This window comes from Stegodyphus dumicola, chromosome 1 (assembly GCF_044657685.1).
Source record: "Stegodyphus dumicola isolate Sdum_Otavi_A_Nest chromosome 1, ASM4465768v1".
In the NCBI taxonomy this organism is placed as follows: domain Eukaryota; kingdom Metazoa; phylum Arthropoda; class Arachnida; order Araneae; family Eresidae; genus Stegodyphus; species Stegodyphus dumicola.
The window spans coordinates 197,234,939-197,251,089 of NC_140768.1; the positions used below are offsets into that span (position 1 = coordinate 197,234,939).

General features: G+C 34.2%; 1 protein-coding gene across 1 annotated transcript in view; it reads left to right on the top strand.

Moving 5' to 3' along the window:
- Positions 1–16,151, top strand: part of slim (scruin like at the midline) — a 109,111-nt gene that overhangs the window by 84,536 nt on the left and 8,424 nt on the right. Inside the window, exon 9 of the mRNA XM_085824567.1 lies at positions 14,769–14,908. Within this exon, the coding sequence (XP_085680693.1) occupies positions 14,769–14,908 (140 nt within the window). The remainder of the gene's footprint in view (positions 1–14,768; positions 14,909–16,151) is intronic.

A 16,151-nucleotide genomic window follows, 5' to 3' on the forward strand; every position in this document is an offset into this window, starting at 1 on the left:
GATATCATTATTACTAGTGATAATCTCGACCAACATGTACAGGATTTAAGACAGGTGTTTTCTTTATTAAATAAGGCCGGTCTAAAAGTTAATGTCGAAAAGTGCAAATTTGCAGCCCCTGAATTAAAATATTTAGGTTACAAAATATCTCAGAAAGGAATCGAGACAGATGAATCAAAAATAATCGCTGTACAAAAGTATCCGACTCCAAACACGGCAAAGAAGCTCTCTTCTTTTCTAGGACTTTGTTCATATTATAGGTCCTTTATAAAAGATTTTGCGGCTATCGCTGAGCCATTGTTAAAATTAAAAAGGAAAAAGGCAAGATTCTCGTGGACGGCCGAAGCCAATAGTGCTTTCGAAAAATTAAAACAAGCATTAACGCAAGCCCCTGTGTTGAAATTTCCTGAAAAGGATGAAAATTTAGAAATTTCAGCGGATGCTTCGGATTATGCGGTAGGAGCGGTACTTTCGCAAAATCAGCAGCCCGTGGCATTTTTTAGCCGAACTTTAAATCAAACACAAAGAAACTATTCCGCGACCAAGAGAGAGGCACTTGCAGTTCTGTTAGCAGTGCAAAAGTTCCGAGTCTATTTTGGAAAGGCGCCGATAACAGTATATTCTGATCATGCGGCGGTAACTAGATTGTACTCAGGGAAAAATTTATCCCCAAGGTTAATAAGATGGGCACTCAAGCTGCAAGAATATAATCTGGTAATCAAGCATACCCCCGGAAAGGAAAATATCGTAGCAGATGCCCTATCACGAATTAAATTAGAAGAACGGGGTAATACCGTAAAAGTTGCAATGCTTACAGCGTGTACAATAAATTCCCGAGAAACTGTAATAACCAAACTGGGTAAGGATCCTGAGTTTGGAAGTATTTATGAGTATTTGAAGGATCCTGAAAATTTTAGCCACCAAGATATTGTGGCGATAAGAAATAGGGCGGCCCATTACGAACTAATAGATGGTCTATTATTTTATACAAAAACTACGAATTCCAACAACGAATTTCGACCTGTTATCCCAGCTAGTCTTAGATTAAATATCCTGCAAGAGCTCCATGACAGCCCTTTAGCTTCTCATGCTGGTATTCGAAAAACTATCCAACGCGTACGCGAGGCAGTCTACTTTCCTGAACTGCAAAAGTTAACAAGGGCGTATGTCCAGTCCTGCCCAACATGTCAAGCCGTTAATTATATTAATTTCCGCCCGGCCGGGTTTCTAAATAGTATTAAATCCGAATTTCCAAATGAAATAATTGGCATCGATTTATTGGGCCCTTTCCCAAAAAGTCAGTTAAATAAAAGTCGCTATCTCCTTGTTATGGTTGATCATTTTAGTAAATGGACCGAAATTGTTCCCTTAAAACGAGCCTCCGCGAAATTAGTTACTGATTCTATTTTAAATAAATATATTTTAAAATACGGGGCGCCCCTCAAAGTTATATCGGATAATGGTCCTCAATTTGTAAGTAATATATTTGAAGACATGTGCCAAAAACTGGGCATACGTCATTTAAAAATGGTCCCGTATCGGCCGCAATCAAATATAGCGGAACGGGTAAACAGAAATATAGTGAAAATTATCCGTAGTTATGTTAAAATTTTTCATAAAAGCTGGGATAACTATGTCAATGAATTTGCTTTCGCTCTTAGGACCGCAAAACATGATACAACGGGAAAAACTCCTGCTGAGTTATTTCTAGGCAGAAAGATTATAACACCGTTAGATAAATTATTTTATGTGCAACAAAGAGCCCCAGAATTTAAAATGGGTGATATAGAAAAACTAATTAAGGAGGCAAAGATAAATACTGAAGTAGCACAGAGAAAACAAAAATTGTATTATGACTTGAAACGACGGGGAGTAACTTACAAAGTAGGGGATGAAGTACTAAAAATTAAGCATTCACTTTCTTCAGCACCAGAAGATAAAACTGCCAAATTTTTTCCACGATTTGAAGGACCATATGTTATAGAAAAAATAACTCACGCTGTTGTAGTGTTAAAGGCCAGAAATGGTGAAACTTCTTTCGCAAATATTGATCAAATTAAGCCCTACTTCGATCGTAATAAAATGCAAATCTTTTCAGATATTTTGCAGGATACGGCACGGCAGACACCGCAGGTACAAGTTCCAGAGGTGGGAAAACGACAAGTACAAGGGCAAGCCAACGAGAGACAGAAGCAAGTGAAAAGAAAATTGCCCCGCGGAAAAATTGAAGGTAAAAAGAAAAAGAAGCCGTTCCACCGTCCAGAAAACAGAGTTCACGATCACCCCCAGAATGAAGAAGGGAGAAGGACGACGTATGTGAAGAGGACCAGGAGAAAGGACGGCAACTATAACCCGGCTTTAAAACGGAGGATCGACTCATCCGACAGAACTCTCCGCAGCAAAAGTCGCCGAACTGCGGAAGGGCCATCAGCGGCGGAGGAAAAAGTACAAGAAAAATTTGAACGGCCAACAACGAGGTCCAAGCAGGTTCACGACAGAAGTTTCCCGGTTCCGCCAAGACCAGCTGCTTTCAAACGGCCAAGACCACAAGCAGAGGGGAAAAGGAAGGTGTTCAAGGGTGGCCGTACTGGTGAAAAACGGAAGCTTCCAGAGGAAAGCACTGAAGGGCGAGCCCGTACAAGAAGGAGGATAAACCAGGCTACGGTCTGCAGTACCTTTAAAGACTGGGCCCAGAAAAGGATGTCCGAATATTACAAAGATAAGTAAAATTTTATGTTACGTTGCAAACTTAAGTTAATCTTTCATTCTTACTGCAAGTGGCAGATTTCAAGAAGTTTTACCTCATGCGAGGTCTACCTTTATCGCCAAAAGGGCGAGAAATGAGTTGTGACCGATTTTCTTATTATGTTTTTCAATTACTCGCGCGTAAAACTAAAGTTGATGTATAATAGCGTTGTGTAAAGACTTAAATATTGCAAAAAGTTATTGTATAAATTTTATTTAAAGCATTCTAGCAAGAAAGAAGTTTTAGTCTGAAAGACTTTTTGAAATGTAGTATTATTTCAATGTAGAAAGAATTGGCACTTGCTTTGAAAAGAATAGAAGTTAACAATGTACTACTAATGTATGTTTTCAAATGTGTAAAATTAACGGCATGTTGATATGTTCTTATATACATGTGTTCTGTTATTTTAAATGTTAAGAAATACCGTGATATGGTAAAAGTGAAAGTAATGTTAAAAATTTGTTATTCGTGTGACTGTAAAGATTAAATCATGGCGAATATGTGATAAAGGTTGAATGATGTAGTTAGGCTCTCTGACGCTACACTTTAGAGCTAGCCACTTTTAGAATAGTACCTCAGGGTTTAGAGTTGAAAGTAGGGTGTGTTAAGAGGTCTCGTTATGTTGAATTTTAACACGTTAGTGTTTTGATTGTAGCAGGAAGTGTGGCACACGTAGACAGAAACACATTCGTGTTTGGTGTTCTTTTACAACACATGTCAGAAAGCACGGGGAGAGATAATTAAAATAGTCATGAATGAAATAAGAAGGTTAAGAGAAGTATATTCTATATGTTGTTTGCAATGTCATTCTGTAACATTTCATTAAACTAGTTTTCCTTCCAGATCTCTGGAAGGAACCAGATTTCAACTAAGAGCTCCTGTTTAGATGCAGTACAGATGAAAAGTAATTGTCCATGGAATTGATAATGTAAAAACGATTTTTTTTAAATTTCTAGTTTCTAGTGAGAAATGTTTGTAAAAGATTGGCCTCGCGTTAGATTCTAGAGCTAAAAGTTTTCAACAAGGTCGTTTTAGACCTCAGTTTCAAACTAATTAACTCTGGCGGGAAGTATGTAAGGATCTTAAGTTTTACTAACGTTTATTTTATTTTAAACCTTTACTATCACTTTTTATTTTCTACTTCCGGCCAGAATTATAAGCGTTAAGGATTTTATGCAAAGTTTGTCTGGCGAACGTCAAGTATTTAAGTGTGGCTTTTTTGCCAAGCGAAAGAGAGGAAGCAGTGAGTTCGAAGCAGGCCGCTTACCTTAGAAGTTACGCAGTTGCTATTTGCCTTCCAGGCCAGAGGTTTTAATCCTCTTAATAAATTAAACGTATTGTAGTGTTCACAGTCTCTGTGCTACATACGCTTCCTGTTATTATAAGGCCAATCTTCCACGTGTGTTATTCTAAAGTTAAATTAGAGTTTAATTTTATTTTTTATACCTTTTACGTTAGACCCCGAGTGGAGGGTCATTGTATTCTGAAGTACGGAAGTCATTGTATATAAAGAAAAATAAAGGGTTTTGTATACCCTTCGTCTGTATCCTGTCTACTTACTACAATTAGTGAACATAGCTTTAGTAAGCTCTCTGTTCCTAGTCAGGTTATTGTATGTTTCCGAAGAAGGTTAGAAGAAACATTGAACCTGATAGCACTGTAAAATGATGTTTCTCAAACTTTCACATGGGAGACCGCTTTTATAAATTAGAGGTTTCTGTGGAACATTTTATTCTTGTCTCTTTCAAAAGGAGTTTTTGTGGCATATTTTAATATTGATGCACATATGTTTTTAAAAGTTAGTATTAACACAACCACCTTGATGGTGCAATTTCTCAATTTTTTGCAGTTGAAAAGGTGCAAATTGCTTATATGGTGCAGGTTGGTGTTTTCATAACTTTTTTTTTTTTTTTTTTTAAAGTTTCTCGGACTATTGATATTTATTGTAAGCCTGCAAAAATTATCAACTTATGAAAAGGAAGCATACTTTAGCAATTTAAACTCTAAATTTTTATTATTATATAAGTATTAATACTTTGAAAAAGTAAAGCACTTATATTTGTTTCCAAATCTTTTGGTAATTGTTTTTCACTATTCTTCTTTCCAAGTACAGAGCAATCTGTTTTCACTTAAATCAAAGAATTGCAGAAATTCAGTATCATGCAAACTTTGTCAATATCTTTTTTGTTTCCTCTAGATATTCTGTAGCATTATTCTAGATTCCTGCACTCATTTTAGCGCAGTTTCTTCCATTGTTGGAAAATTCTACGGGCACATATTTTAAAATTTAATTTAAGGCAAAAGATATCATGACGTGGTTATGAAAACTGTTGTAGCTTGGAATACAGTGAAAAAATGCATGCAAAAATCCCAAAGTTACTTGAGTGAAGGATTTTTATAAGTATGATTGTGTGAAGAATAGTTATTAACATGGTTGCAGTGACATGTGAGTACCTTTTAAAATAAATTTTTTTCAAAATATTTTATATTGGCATTAAATAATTATGTTAACTGAAGAAAATTTATATTTAGTTTTAATAATTCAGGGCTAATAGAGTTTGGATAATCTTAATTTTATTAGTTAAATATTAAATAAATATTGGTGCTCATATTAATTGAATGGCTAAGCCTGTCAGTTCTTGCATAGGTATTCTGTATGTTTGGGCATATGCTGGTAAAGTCTGAGATCAGAACATGCATCAAATCGATTTCAGCACTTTATTTTTATTTGAATTAGTTATGAAAACTTTTTTTTACACAGATAAGTAGAAGTAAACTGAATTATAAATTTTAAAGCACTGTTGTATAGTTAATTCACTATATTCGGTTTTCAGTGGTAATGATGTGTAGACATGTGTATGTAACCTCCACACTAAAAAAATATGTGCAATTTATGAATGACCCTGTGGATAGAAAAAATAAAACCCAAGTATAAAAATGCATTATAAATTGTTTCCTTGGGGGAGGGGGAGATTGAAACTTACATATGTGTTTGCATTAGCATATATGCAAGTTCCGCATAAAATTTAGGTATATTTTTGGGAATGCTTTATTCATAGATTTATAGATTTACATATAGTTTTTGTATATTTCAACAGTACATGCATATTTTGGGTAAAAATTTACATATACTTTTTGCATATGCATAAATTTCTCCAATAATTTATTTCACATGTACATATATTTTTAGTGAAAATTTATGTAACTTATCCCCAATTTTTTCTGCACATAAACATATATGATAGAAATTTATGGAAATTTTCCTTATCACAGACGTCCCAGATCTCAGATGTCCTTAAAGAATTGCTTAGCAGCCAGGCAGGAGGCCATTTCAGAACACTTTGCGTAGTGTTTGAGAGTGCTTCTGCTGGAGTAAGGCAAAGGCTGATGTGCAAAAGTTTTTCAATCATATGATGCTTCGGTATCAGAAAGGACTGAAGAAACGCAGCGGAGGAAAGCTGCAGGATTACAGTATAGACGGCCTTTTGAGCGCATTACCTTTGACACCCTGAGACCTTTGTCATGAAATGCTGTTGGCAATAATACATCCTTGTTCTTATTAATTATTTCACAAAGTGCTCTGAAGCATATCCTATCCTTTTTCAAGCGGCTTTCACGGTAGCTGAAATAATGTTACACCATTAGATTTCCAAGTTTGGAGTGTCTTTTTAGCAACATTCTGATTAAAGAAGGAATTTTATTTCATCTGTAATTAAAGAACTTTGTAACTACTCAGCATATACAAAATACAAATAACACCTTTACATGCACAGTCAAATGACATGATAGACCTTTTTGAGTAAAAGTTTAACCGAATCATCCTTAACAACCTGTAACAATCCTTAACATCCAGAAACCAACATGACTGGGAGCAGAAACTACCTCTGTTCATACTGGTCTAATTGCAGTTCTGTTCACAAGACTACTGACTATTCCCCATCTCAGATGCTCTTTGGTCTTCTGCCTTGTAATCTATTGTTTGATGGCCTTCTGAATGCACCTTCATCGTCTGAGATGTACATTTAAGATCTCAAGGGACGGTTTGAAGTGATGCACAATTTTGCACAAACAAGAGTCAACTCGGCGACGGAGAATATGAGCACCCGATATGACCTGAGAGCTACAGGACAGGATGTGGTTTTGGAATCTGATTCAATGGAAAAGGCTCTCCTAAACTACAGTCACCCTGAGATGGTGCTTACACAGTCCTAAACTGGTTGAACAATGTCATAGTTCAGATCCACAGGTCTCTAATTCTTAAGCCTAAAGCCATTCATTATGATGGGCTAGCCCCCTTACTATGCCATAGTATATAATGTAAATAGTGTACTAAGATCATGATCATATTTTGTGCAGATTTATAGATATATGCATTTATTTATTGGTCTAGCATTTGATTTATTTTATGTCATTTATTGCAATTATTGTTTTAGTATTGCATTGATTTTCCTTAGTTGTAAGTATGGCTTCCTGTTCAGGGATTGTACTACTCAGCATGTGAAATTCTTGGAAAGGGGTCAACATTATGGATTTTGTATATATGTAAATAACTTAACTTATAAATAAGTGAAATTGCTGTATCTTTTGTGTAATGTAACATAAAACTTCTGAAGAGACAAAGCTCTGCCGAAAAAATAAGATTACAGGGGCAAGTCCATTTAAAATTGAGGTAAATGGTTATCTTGGTAAATTAGCACAATATCACCAATGTGGCGATGGTTTTTGCAACTAATTTTTGTCTCCAAATTAGGAGAGAAATTGCCAAAAGTTTCCGAACTTAACCTCTGTTTGACGACATTTTGGTCCAGTTCCTGTATAACTGTAATTGATCCCTCTTTGTAACTGTAACGATATCTGGACCTTAATGTAACTTTATATGCCTTCCAGTAATTTGAGAAAGGTAAGATACTAGAGATTTCTAAATGCCTGCAAGAAAACTATATAACCCCAGAGAAAGCATCAGTTCTCAGTTTTTCAGGTTGAGAGTAGATATGAGTATTGAGATCTTCATGCAAGCTTCACTCTTTAGATGCATTTTTGCATTGTACTTGATTTCATGTTCTGAGTAGTTTGAAGTGTAATTAGTGATTGTATTCTGTGGTACTGAGAAGAGCTGTAGGAGTGGGTTTTTTGTGGGGGTTGGGAGAGGGGGTGGAAATTTCCAAAACTGTAACTTGTTTCTTTTGGTAAAAATAAATTTTATCAAACTATCTTTGCTTCTGTATGCATTCAATCTATTATGAACCCATACACATACAACAGTATTTAAAAAACTTGTGTAAATAGGTACCTATTTGCTTTGTGGTCACAGGCCTTGTAAAAACTTGCATATTTTATACCAGTAACAATGCATTATGCACATATGTGCTGTAGCAATGCTTGTCCTAACATGCACTAGAGCTTTGCAAGGACAGGACAGTCTTGTATCACTTGTGCTTGCTCAGACGTATTTAATTCATCGCTTATGACAAGTGACAGCGATAAAAATTGCATTTGTTTTCTGAATTTTGAGATAAGCAAATGTTTTTAAAACATAAATAGGTAGTTAGGTACACTGCGGGGAAAAAGAGGGGGCAGTTCTATATCTCCTGTTCTACTGGGCTGATTGACAAAATTCAACTTGCATTTTTCATATCTCGAAAGTGCGACTTAGGATACGTATTAGATTTACATATAGGATTGTTTTAATTACATATAGCATTGTTTTAGGTATTTTGACACAAAATCGGACTTTTTTTTTTAAATGACATGCCAATTTTTATCCATATTTCAATTCTTCAATTTAGATTATGCTAAACTGCCAAGTTTTGTAAAAATCACACAAGTACTTTTTTAAAAATTACCTCTCAAAATTTTAACTCCTCAATGTTAATTGAATTTGATATATATTTATTAATATCTCTTTTTTTATTAAACTTACTTGATTCTCTTTTACAGAATTAGAAATTTAGGCTTAATCCAAATATAATTCGTACATTTTTATTTATTTATTTTAAAAATTTGTATTTTTAAATATTTTTTATAAATTTTTCTGTTATAACCTATAAAATTTTCAACATCATCTTAAGTAGGTATATATCTAAGCATATCTGCAAAAAATTAAGAGTTTTTTTAATTCAAAATTTCCTAAGATATTTAGATAAGAATTTACATTTTGAAATTTGCTGTATTTAATATAAGCAATAATAACGAAAATGTGGTTTACTCTGTCAAAATTATTAGAAAAAATTATCGATGGACCTTTTTCCCTTTCATGTATCAATGAAAAATAAATGGAAGATAAGTAAGTAGGTTACTGTAAATTAAGAATTCTGCCAAGTGAATTATTCTTGGTGCAAACTGGGAAAATACACCAAGATAAATTTCTAAATTTCTCTGTAAATGTCTCACCAAAAATTACAAAATTTAATATAGTTCAACTATCTCAATCACAGTCTTGGCTGGCATACATAAAAAATACATAGACTCGTTCAAAAGGGCCGTTATTACTTGCTGCGATGTGAAAAGTCACGGGAAAGTCTTCTCTTGTTCGGAAAGAATATGCTTCTGAGAAAGAAAGCCCCCATCCTTTCACTCTATTTTGAGAATAATTCAGTCTGAATGGCACATGCGTGTTTGTGCTCATGGTCACGGATGAGGTGGTCGAACTATATCTAGGCATAATTTGGGTATTAGAATCAAAATATGGATAAAATTTTTACTTCAGAAAAAGTCCAGTTTTGTGTCAAAATACCTATGTTAGAATAATGCTATCTATAAATCTAGTATATATCCTAAGTCGCGATTCCGAGACATGAAACACGTCATTTGAATTTTGTCAATCGGCCCAGTAGAACGGGAGATCCAAAACTGTCCTTCCCCCCCCTTTTTTTTTTTAATGCAGTGTACATGCATGTTAAAGTGAATCAAAAATCATCTATGCATATCTTCTATGAAAGTAAGGAATTTTTTTAATAAAATATTATTTTAGTAGTTCCTCTGACTATGTAGATATGCTGTTCATGTTTACAATTCCACGAAATTTCTAAATTCAAAGCAGACACATCTAAAATAACAACAAAGGTAATTCTGCAATTTGTGTATGTTTTGTAATGAATGAAGCATCCGTATTAAAAAAACAGTATACAGTGGTGGCCAAAATTGTGGACACTTGGAAATTTTTATGTTTTGAACTTTGTATGCTTATAGAAAACGTTAAGTTTCACAAAATGCAAACTTGTATATATCATTTTAAAGAGAATTTATTACTGAATTCAATACAAAACACAAAATTCAATTATTTGCAATATAAAAAAGTTAAACGATAATAGTTATCAATATACATTAGATAGTGATGATTGCAGTGAGTTATCAGTACTTAGTAAGGTACTCTTTATTTTTGATTACAGCTTCACATCGACGTTTCATTGAGCTGACAAGAGTTTTAAGCTCTTCTTTCGTTATTACATGATGACAGGAAACAATTATAGCCTCAATTAGTTCCCTTTTATTTGATGGGCGCCTCATTTGGACAAGAGTTTTCAAACGGTGCCACAAATTTTCGATAGGATTGAGGTCAGGACTGTTTCCTGGACATGACAACAATTTAATGCTCTTTGTACGAAACCAGTCTTTTGATATTTTGGCTCTGTGGCAAGGAGCAGAATACTTCTGAAAAATAAACGAAGCATTTTTGGGAAAGAGATCTCTGATGGAAGGTAGAAGTTTTCATTCTAGAATAGTGTCAATGCATTTTTTGGCATTCAGTGTCCCATCGATGACATGAAGGCGGCCAATACCATCTGCTGACATGCATGACCAAATCATAACACTAACTGGGTTCTTCACAGTTGCTTGAATGCAGTCAGGATGTAGCTCTTCTCCTATTCTATGTCTTACATATTTTCGCCCATCACTACCGAATAATGATATCTTAGTTTCATCACTCCATATAACTTGTGACCACTGATCATCTGTCCAATTAATGTGTTCCTTTGCCCACTGTAGTCTTTTTTTTTTTTTTTTTTTTTCGTTGCTGAAAATTAAGATAAGGCTTTTTTCATGGAATTCTACCTTTCAGTCCAACATCTGTTAATTTTCTCCTGATTGTTCTTGAACTGACAGAAACACCAGCATCATTCAGATCACTTCTGATGGCCGCTGATGACATTTTTCTATCTTGCAGACATAGTCGTTTTATTCTTCTGTCATCAATAGATGGGGTGCACCTTTTTCGGCCTTTTACTTCTTCGTTTTTTTCATTGAATTTTTCTCCTGATATCGTAAACAAAACTTTCGGACTCCAGATGTAGTCACTGAACCACCCACCTGTCTTGCAATTTCAGCATAGGAAAGACCACTTTCTTGTAACACATTAATATTACATCTCTTTCTAGGTGTCCAATCTACTCTTTTATTTGATGTCATTGCTTCTTGACTAAATATTAAAAATTTTTACAAAAATCCCTACTTGTAATTGCAGTGTATAAGAAACAGGTCCTCCTTCTACAGAACAAAGCAAAATAATGAATTGTTTCAAGTGTAAACATGATGTCAGCTTCTACTGGCAGTTACTAACATTTGATTGGTTCTCAGAACAAGAACAGTGATCGGCCAAGAAAGCTATACATTACAAACCACTTCATAACTGTTTTTTTTATTTATATTAAAGTACATATAACTTTTTTGTATTGCAAATAATTGAATTTTGTGTTTTGTATTGAATTCAGTAATAAATTCTCTTTAAAATGATATATACAAGTTTGCATTTTGCAAAACGTAACATTTTCTATAAGCATACAAAGTTCAAAAACATAAAAGTTTCCAAAAGTGTCCACAATTTTGGCCACCACTGTAATATTTTGTATTATAACAAATATAATCCAATTTCAGATCAAGCAAGTACAGTAGAAGTCCAGAAATCTGCAGATCTTGGGACCAGAGGTTGTGCGGATTTCAGAAAAGATAAATCATAATATTCAGACTAAAAGTGCAAAATAAATAAGGCATATTAGATACATTTAATTAAATTATTATATACATTATTTCAATAACTTATTATATGTGTTAAATTATTATTACATATATAAATTGATTATATTATTCATTGTATTATATATACGCAGCATCGAGGTTTGCCGATTTCGCCTCATTCAAAGATTTTCGGATTCCGTTGTTAGAATCACTGTTGCTGTAAAATTTCAATAGCTTTTCATTATTTTTCCGTATACCATACACAATCGTATCGCAATTCCATATGATTCTGCTATAAAATGCACCTATGTCCATCTTTTGCAGAATTTGCACTTTTTGCATTACCGTCAATGCAACGTGTTTACGTTTTTCAACGTTGTAAGCAGTAAAATCATGTTTGCGTTTCTTATCTGTAATTGTATTAGAAAAGGTTGAAATTTAAAATATTCTTAATGTATCCACAATATATCTGGATATAAAAAAGGCAGCACTAAAAAATAATCTGATGAAATAACAAAGAAAATACAAAAACGTGAATCGTGAACTTGAAAGAAAAGTTGAGTGAATCATCTGCTTTCTTACCTTGATGCAGATTAGAGGAGAAAAAATTTTATCATGATGTCAATAATTTGATATTTCCGTTATGACTCGTTATTATTCGGTAATTATGACGTCATTATTCGGTAAGTATTTTTCGTCGATATTTTGTACTCCATGTTGCGGTTTCCGGAACCTATAAACTGAAAGTTTATATTTTGAGAGGCAATGCGGATTTCAGGAGTTGGCGCATTTTCGGTATTTGACTCTATTCGCATTTTACTTTTGAATGGGATAAGACATTACATGGTGGACATAAATTGGGATTTTTAATTATCTAACGCTTTTCTGTAACGTAAATTTTGCACAGTAACTTTATTGAGTACTACTTTCTGTTAAGATCAATAAAACCCTATGCACCTAATTATAGATTACCCAACTTAAAAAAAATATCTTGTATACCTACTCAAGATTAAAGTATTTTACATTGGGGAACAGTTTGAATTGTTATGTCTTATCTTATTTAATCATTTAACTGTCCTACAAAATGCTATGTTTGCTTCTTCCTCCCCCTTCAAACATAATCTTTTTACATCTGAAACTATCCTTAGAAATATTCTTTCGCCAGCTGTCAAGACCTATTTAAAAAAACTCTGTACTTGTCAGAACTATAGGATGTTGAATATTTTCTCCATACCAAGAAGCAAAAATTCTTTTGCATTTCCTAGTCTTTTATCTGAAAATTAACATAGACAATTCCCTAAAAGCAGGTTCTCAAATTAGCATTAGTTTCATTGCAGTGGAGGCTGAAGAGAGGCTGGAAGTGCATTTCTATTTTCCAACTTTTTAAGTGATTTTTTTTTACATGATCCTGATACAGCCTTGCTGTGGAGAGAGCGTGATGAATTAAACCATCAATCACCTCTTTTCATTTTGGGTGCATTTTGGCGTGAAGGAAAACACAAAGCAGTGAGTGTCTTTTGGGGATAACAATCCACATCACATTTAACACCGACAAGTGTGTGCCGTTACTGATGCCTGAAGATAGTTTTCAAATTGACAAGTCTGTTTCAGGAGAAACAATGAAGGGGTTAAGTGGCTTAAAGTTTGTCCACAGATGTAAAAATAAATGTAGGCAATATAGCGTTGATTTTTTAAGTTCGGCTCCATTCCATCATTATCAGACAAAACCTGCCCATGTGCCTTTTATGCAATGAAGTTTTAAGCAATGGCTCTTTGAAACCATCAAAGCTGAAGGACCATCCAAGAAGGTGTCACCTAGATAAAACAGGTAAAGATTTGGAAATACTTTTGGACTCTGAAAGAAAAACTTCAGAAGGGACCCACAGTGAAATAGTACAAGATCCGGCTATTAATTTCCAGGACTTATGGAATAACTCAGAAGGAAAAAAAAGATTAAACACATAGCCATTTAATATGATTCAAAGTAATCCCCAGTGACGTTACAGTTTTCTTGATGGCTTCGACATCTGGAAATCTTGTTCCCTTCAGTGAATTTTTCAGCTTAGGAAACAGGAAAAAGTCTGCGGGTGCTAGGTCTGGAGAGTATGATGGATGCTGCATTTCAACGACACCATGCTGGGCTAAGAATTGCCTCACAGGCAACGCAATGTGTGGGCAGTCATTGTCATGTAGCAGCAACCAACTCCCATTTTGTTGAAAATGAGGCCTCACTCTATGAATTCGTTTTCCAAGTTGGTCAAGAACTTCTGTGTAGAAATGTCCATTGATAGTCATGTTAGGAGGAAGAAATTCGTGAATGAGTCCATCGCAATCGAAGAAAGCGATTAACATGATCTTAATTTTGGACTTCTCAAATCGAAATTTTTTCTGCCTTGGTGAACTTGGAGACCGCCAATTGGAGCCTTGACACTTGGTTTCAGGCTCATATTGATAACACCAAGACTCCTCTACCATGACTACCCTATCCAGGAACACAGGGTCAGCGTCAGCGTTGTCGGGATAATGCTTCCTTGCCGTAAACTTGTTTTAACATTTCGTAGGTTTCCGCAGCTGTCTTGTCCAATTTGAAGCAAAATTTAATGTTAATTCTTTGCTCCATTTTCACTTTGACAATAGGAATTTAAAGCTATGTTTTAATGCGCCTTTCCACAAGAACCACTTACATGGCGCCGATTGTACTGCACACTCACAAGAAAATGCTCTTTAATATGCAATCATTAGTGCCATCTTCCGACTTTTCGTTCTCCTACAGTTACATCAGTCGTGGAAATTAATAGCCGAACCTTGTATGTTTGCTTGGACATAAAAAAGAGACGATAATTGTTTGAAGGCATCTTTCAATATCACACTGTTTGTAGCAAAATCAGGAAAAACCCATACTGTCAAAGAACAGCTAATTTGCCAGTCTCTGAAAGGTTTTAAAAACTGTTCTACACAAACCTGCATATATTCCAAAAAAAAATGTATTGATGTAAATTTATTATATTTAAGCATGATCCTAATTAAATAATTTTTGCCTTACTTTTATTTCCTTTATTTTATTATTTAGAGGTTTTTATATGTGGTGGACAAGATGGGGGTGGAATATTCTCTGATGTTTGGAAAATCAACTTAAAAACTTTGCAATGGGAGAAGCTTAATACAAATTTACCAACTCCTGTTTATTTTCATTCTGCAGCAATATCTCAGGTGAGTTTTTATATGCGGTACTGAACAATTTCTATTTTCTTAGAATGAAAAATGTAATGAAAATTAAAATATGTTACATTCCAAAGTTTATAACCCAGACTGGGTACAACAGGATCTCCAAATTATTTGAATTTCAGATATCCAAAATTTCCTGGTATCACAGTTGTTATTTATTCTAAATAATTAGAATGAATCATGGTGTGTGTTAAATAGTTTATCATTTGTTTCCAACTGGATGACTGAACGTGACAAACTGGGATGCTAATGAGTGATTCCATTGCAGTGACTAGTGCTGGTTGTATATTAACTTCATTTAAAACTTAAGCACATTTACTATGAATCTGTAAGAAATTCGTTAACAAAAATGGCAATTTGTAATCATTATCATATGCAGCGAGGCAATTATTTAAATGCCAAATACTTTGTGTTCTTTATGTAAGTATCTTGCTATCAGCAAGAGTATTTCTAGTCAAAATTTTAGAGTATTCTGAGTACTTTTCTACTGAGTAGTTCTGCGCTTTTGCAGCTGAGGATGATGGTTCGGTAAAACCATTGAAACCACCCCTGTGAAAATTCGAAAATATAACGCCGATTTTTGTTGTTTGACTTCTAAATTAATGAAGCATTTATTAACTATTTATTATTTAACATTTTCAAAAGCTTCACATGTTTGAATAAATGAAAGAATTTTGTGTTTGTCATTCTTACTTGAGCCTTTCAAATTGGTTATTAATTGGCCTGAAAATTCTATTTCAGGAACATGAGAAACACATCTTGAAGTATTTAATTTAAGCCCATGTTTGAGTAAAACTTTTCAAATGTGTTATTTATGGAATGCTTCTTTTCTGAGAATACCAAAATGTCATAGGTATGTGTAAAAGTTCATACCTCATAACTCTTCATGTGTGAAACGCCGTAACACGTGAGCAACATTTTTTAGTTAAAAATTTTTTAAGTAAGGAAACTCAAAAAGAACGAAAGAGGTAATTACTGCTATTTTAGATATGTGCTTTTCATAGAATATGATGATAAACTCATGCAGTGATCTAATTTAGAAAACCCTATTAGGCTGTGAAGATGGTGAATAAAATGTTATCTGTGAGAAATGGAATATGAATCAAAAAGTGTAACTAAATTGAGTGCTTTGTAACCCCCAGCTAGCCTGATGCCGGTAAGTTTTTATGTACTAAACATAAAGGTGATGATTAGTTACTTTTAGAGGGTCAACAAATTACCTGTTCTA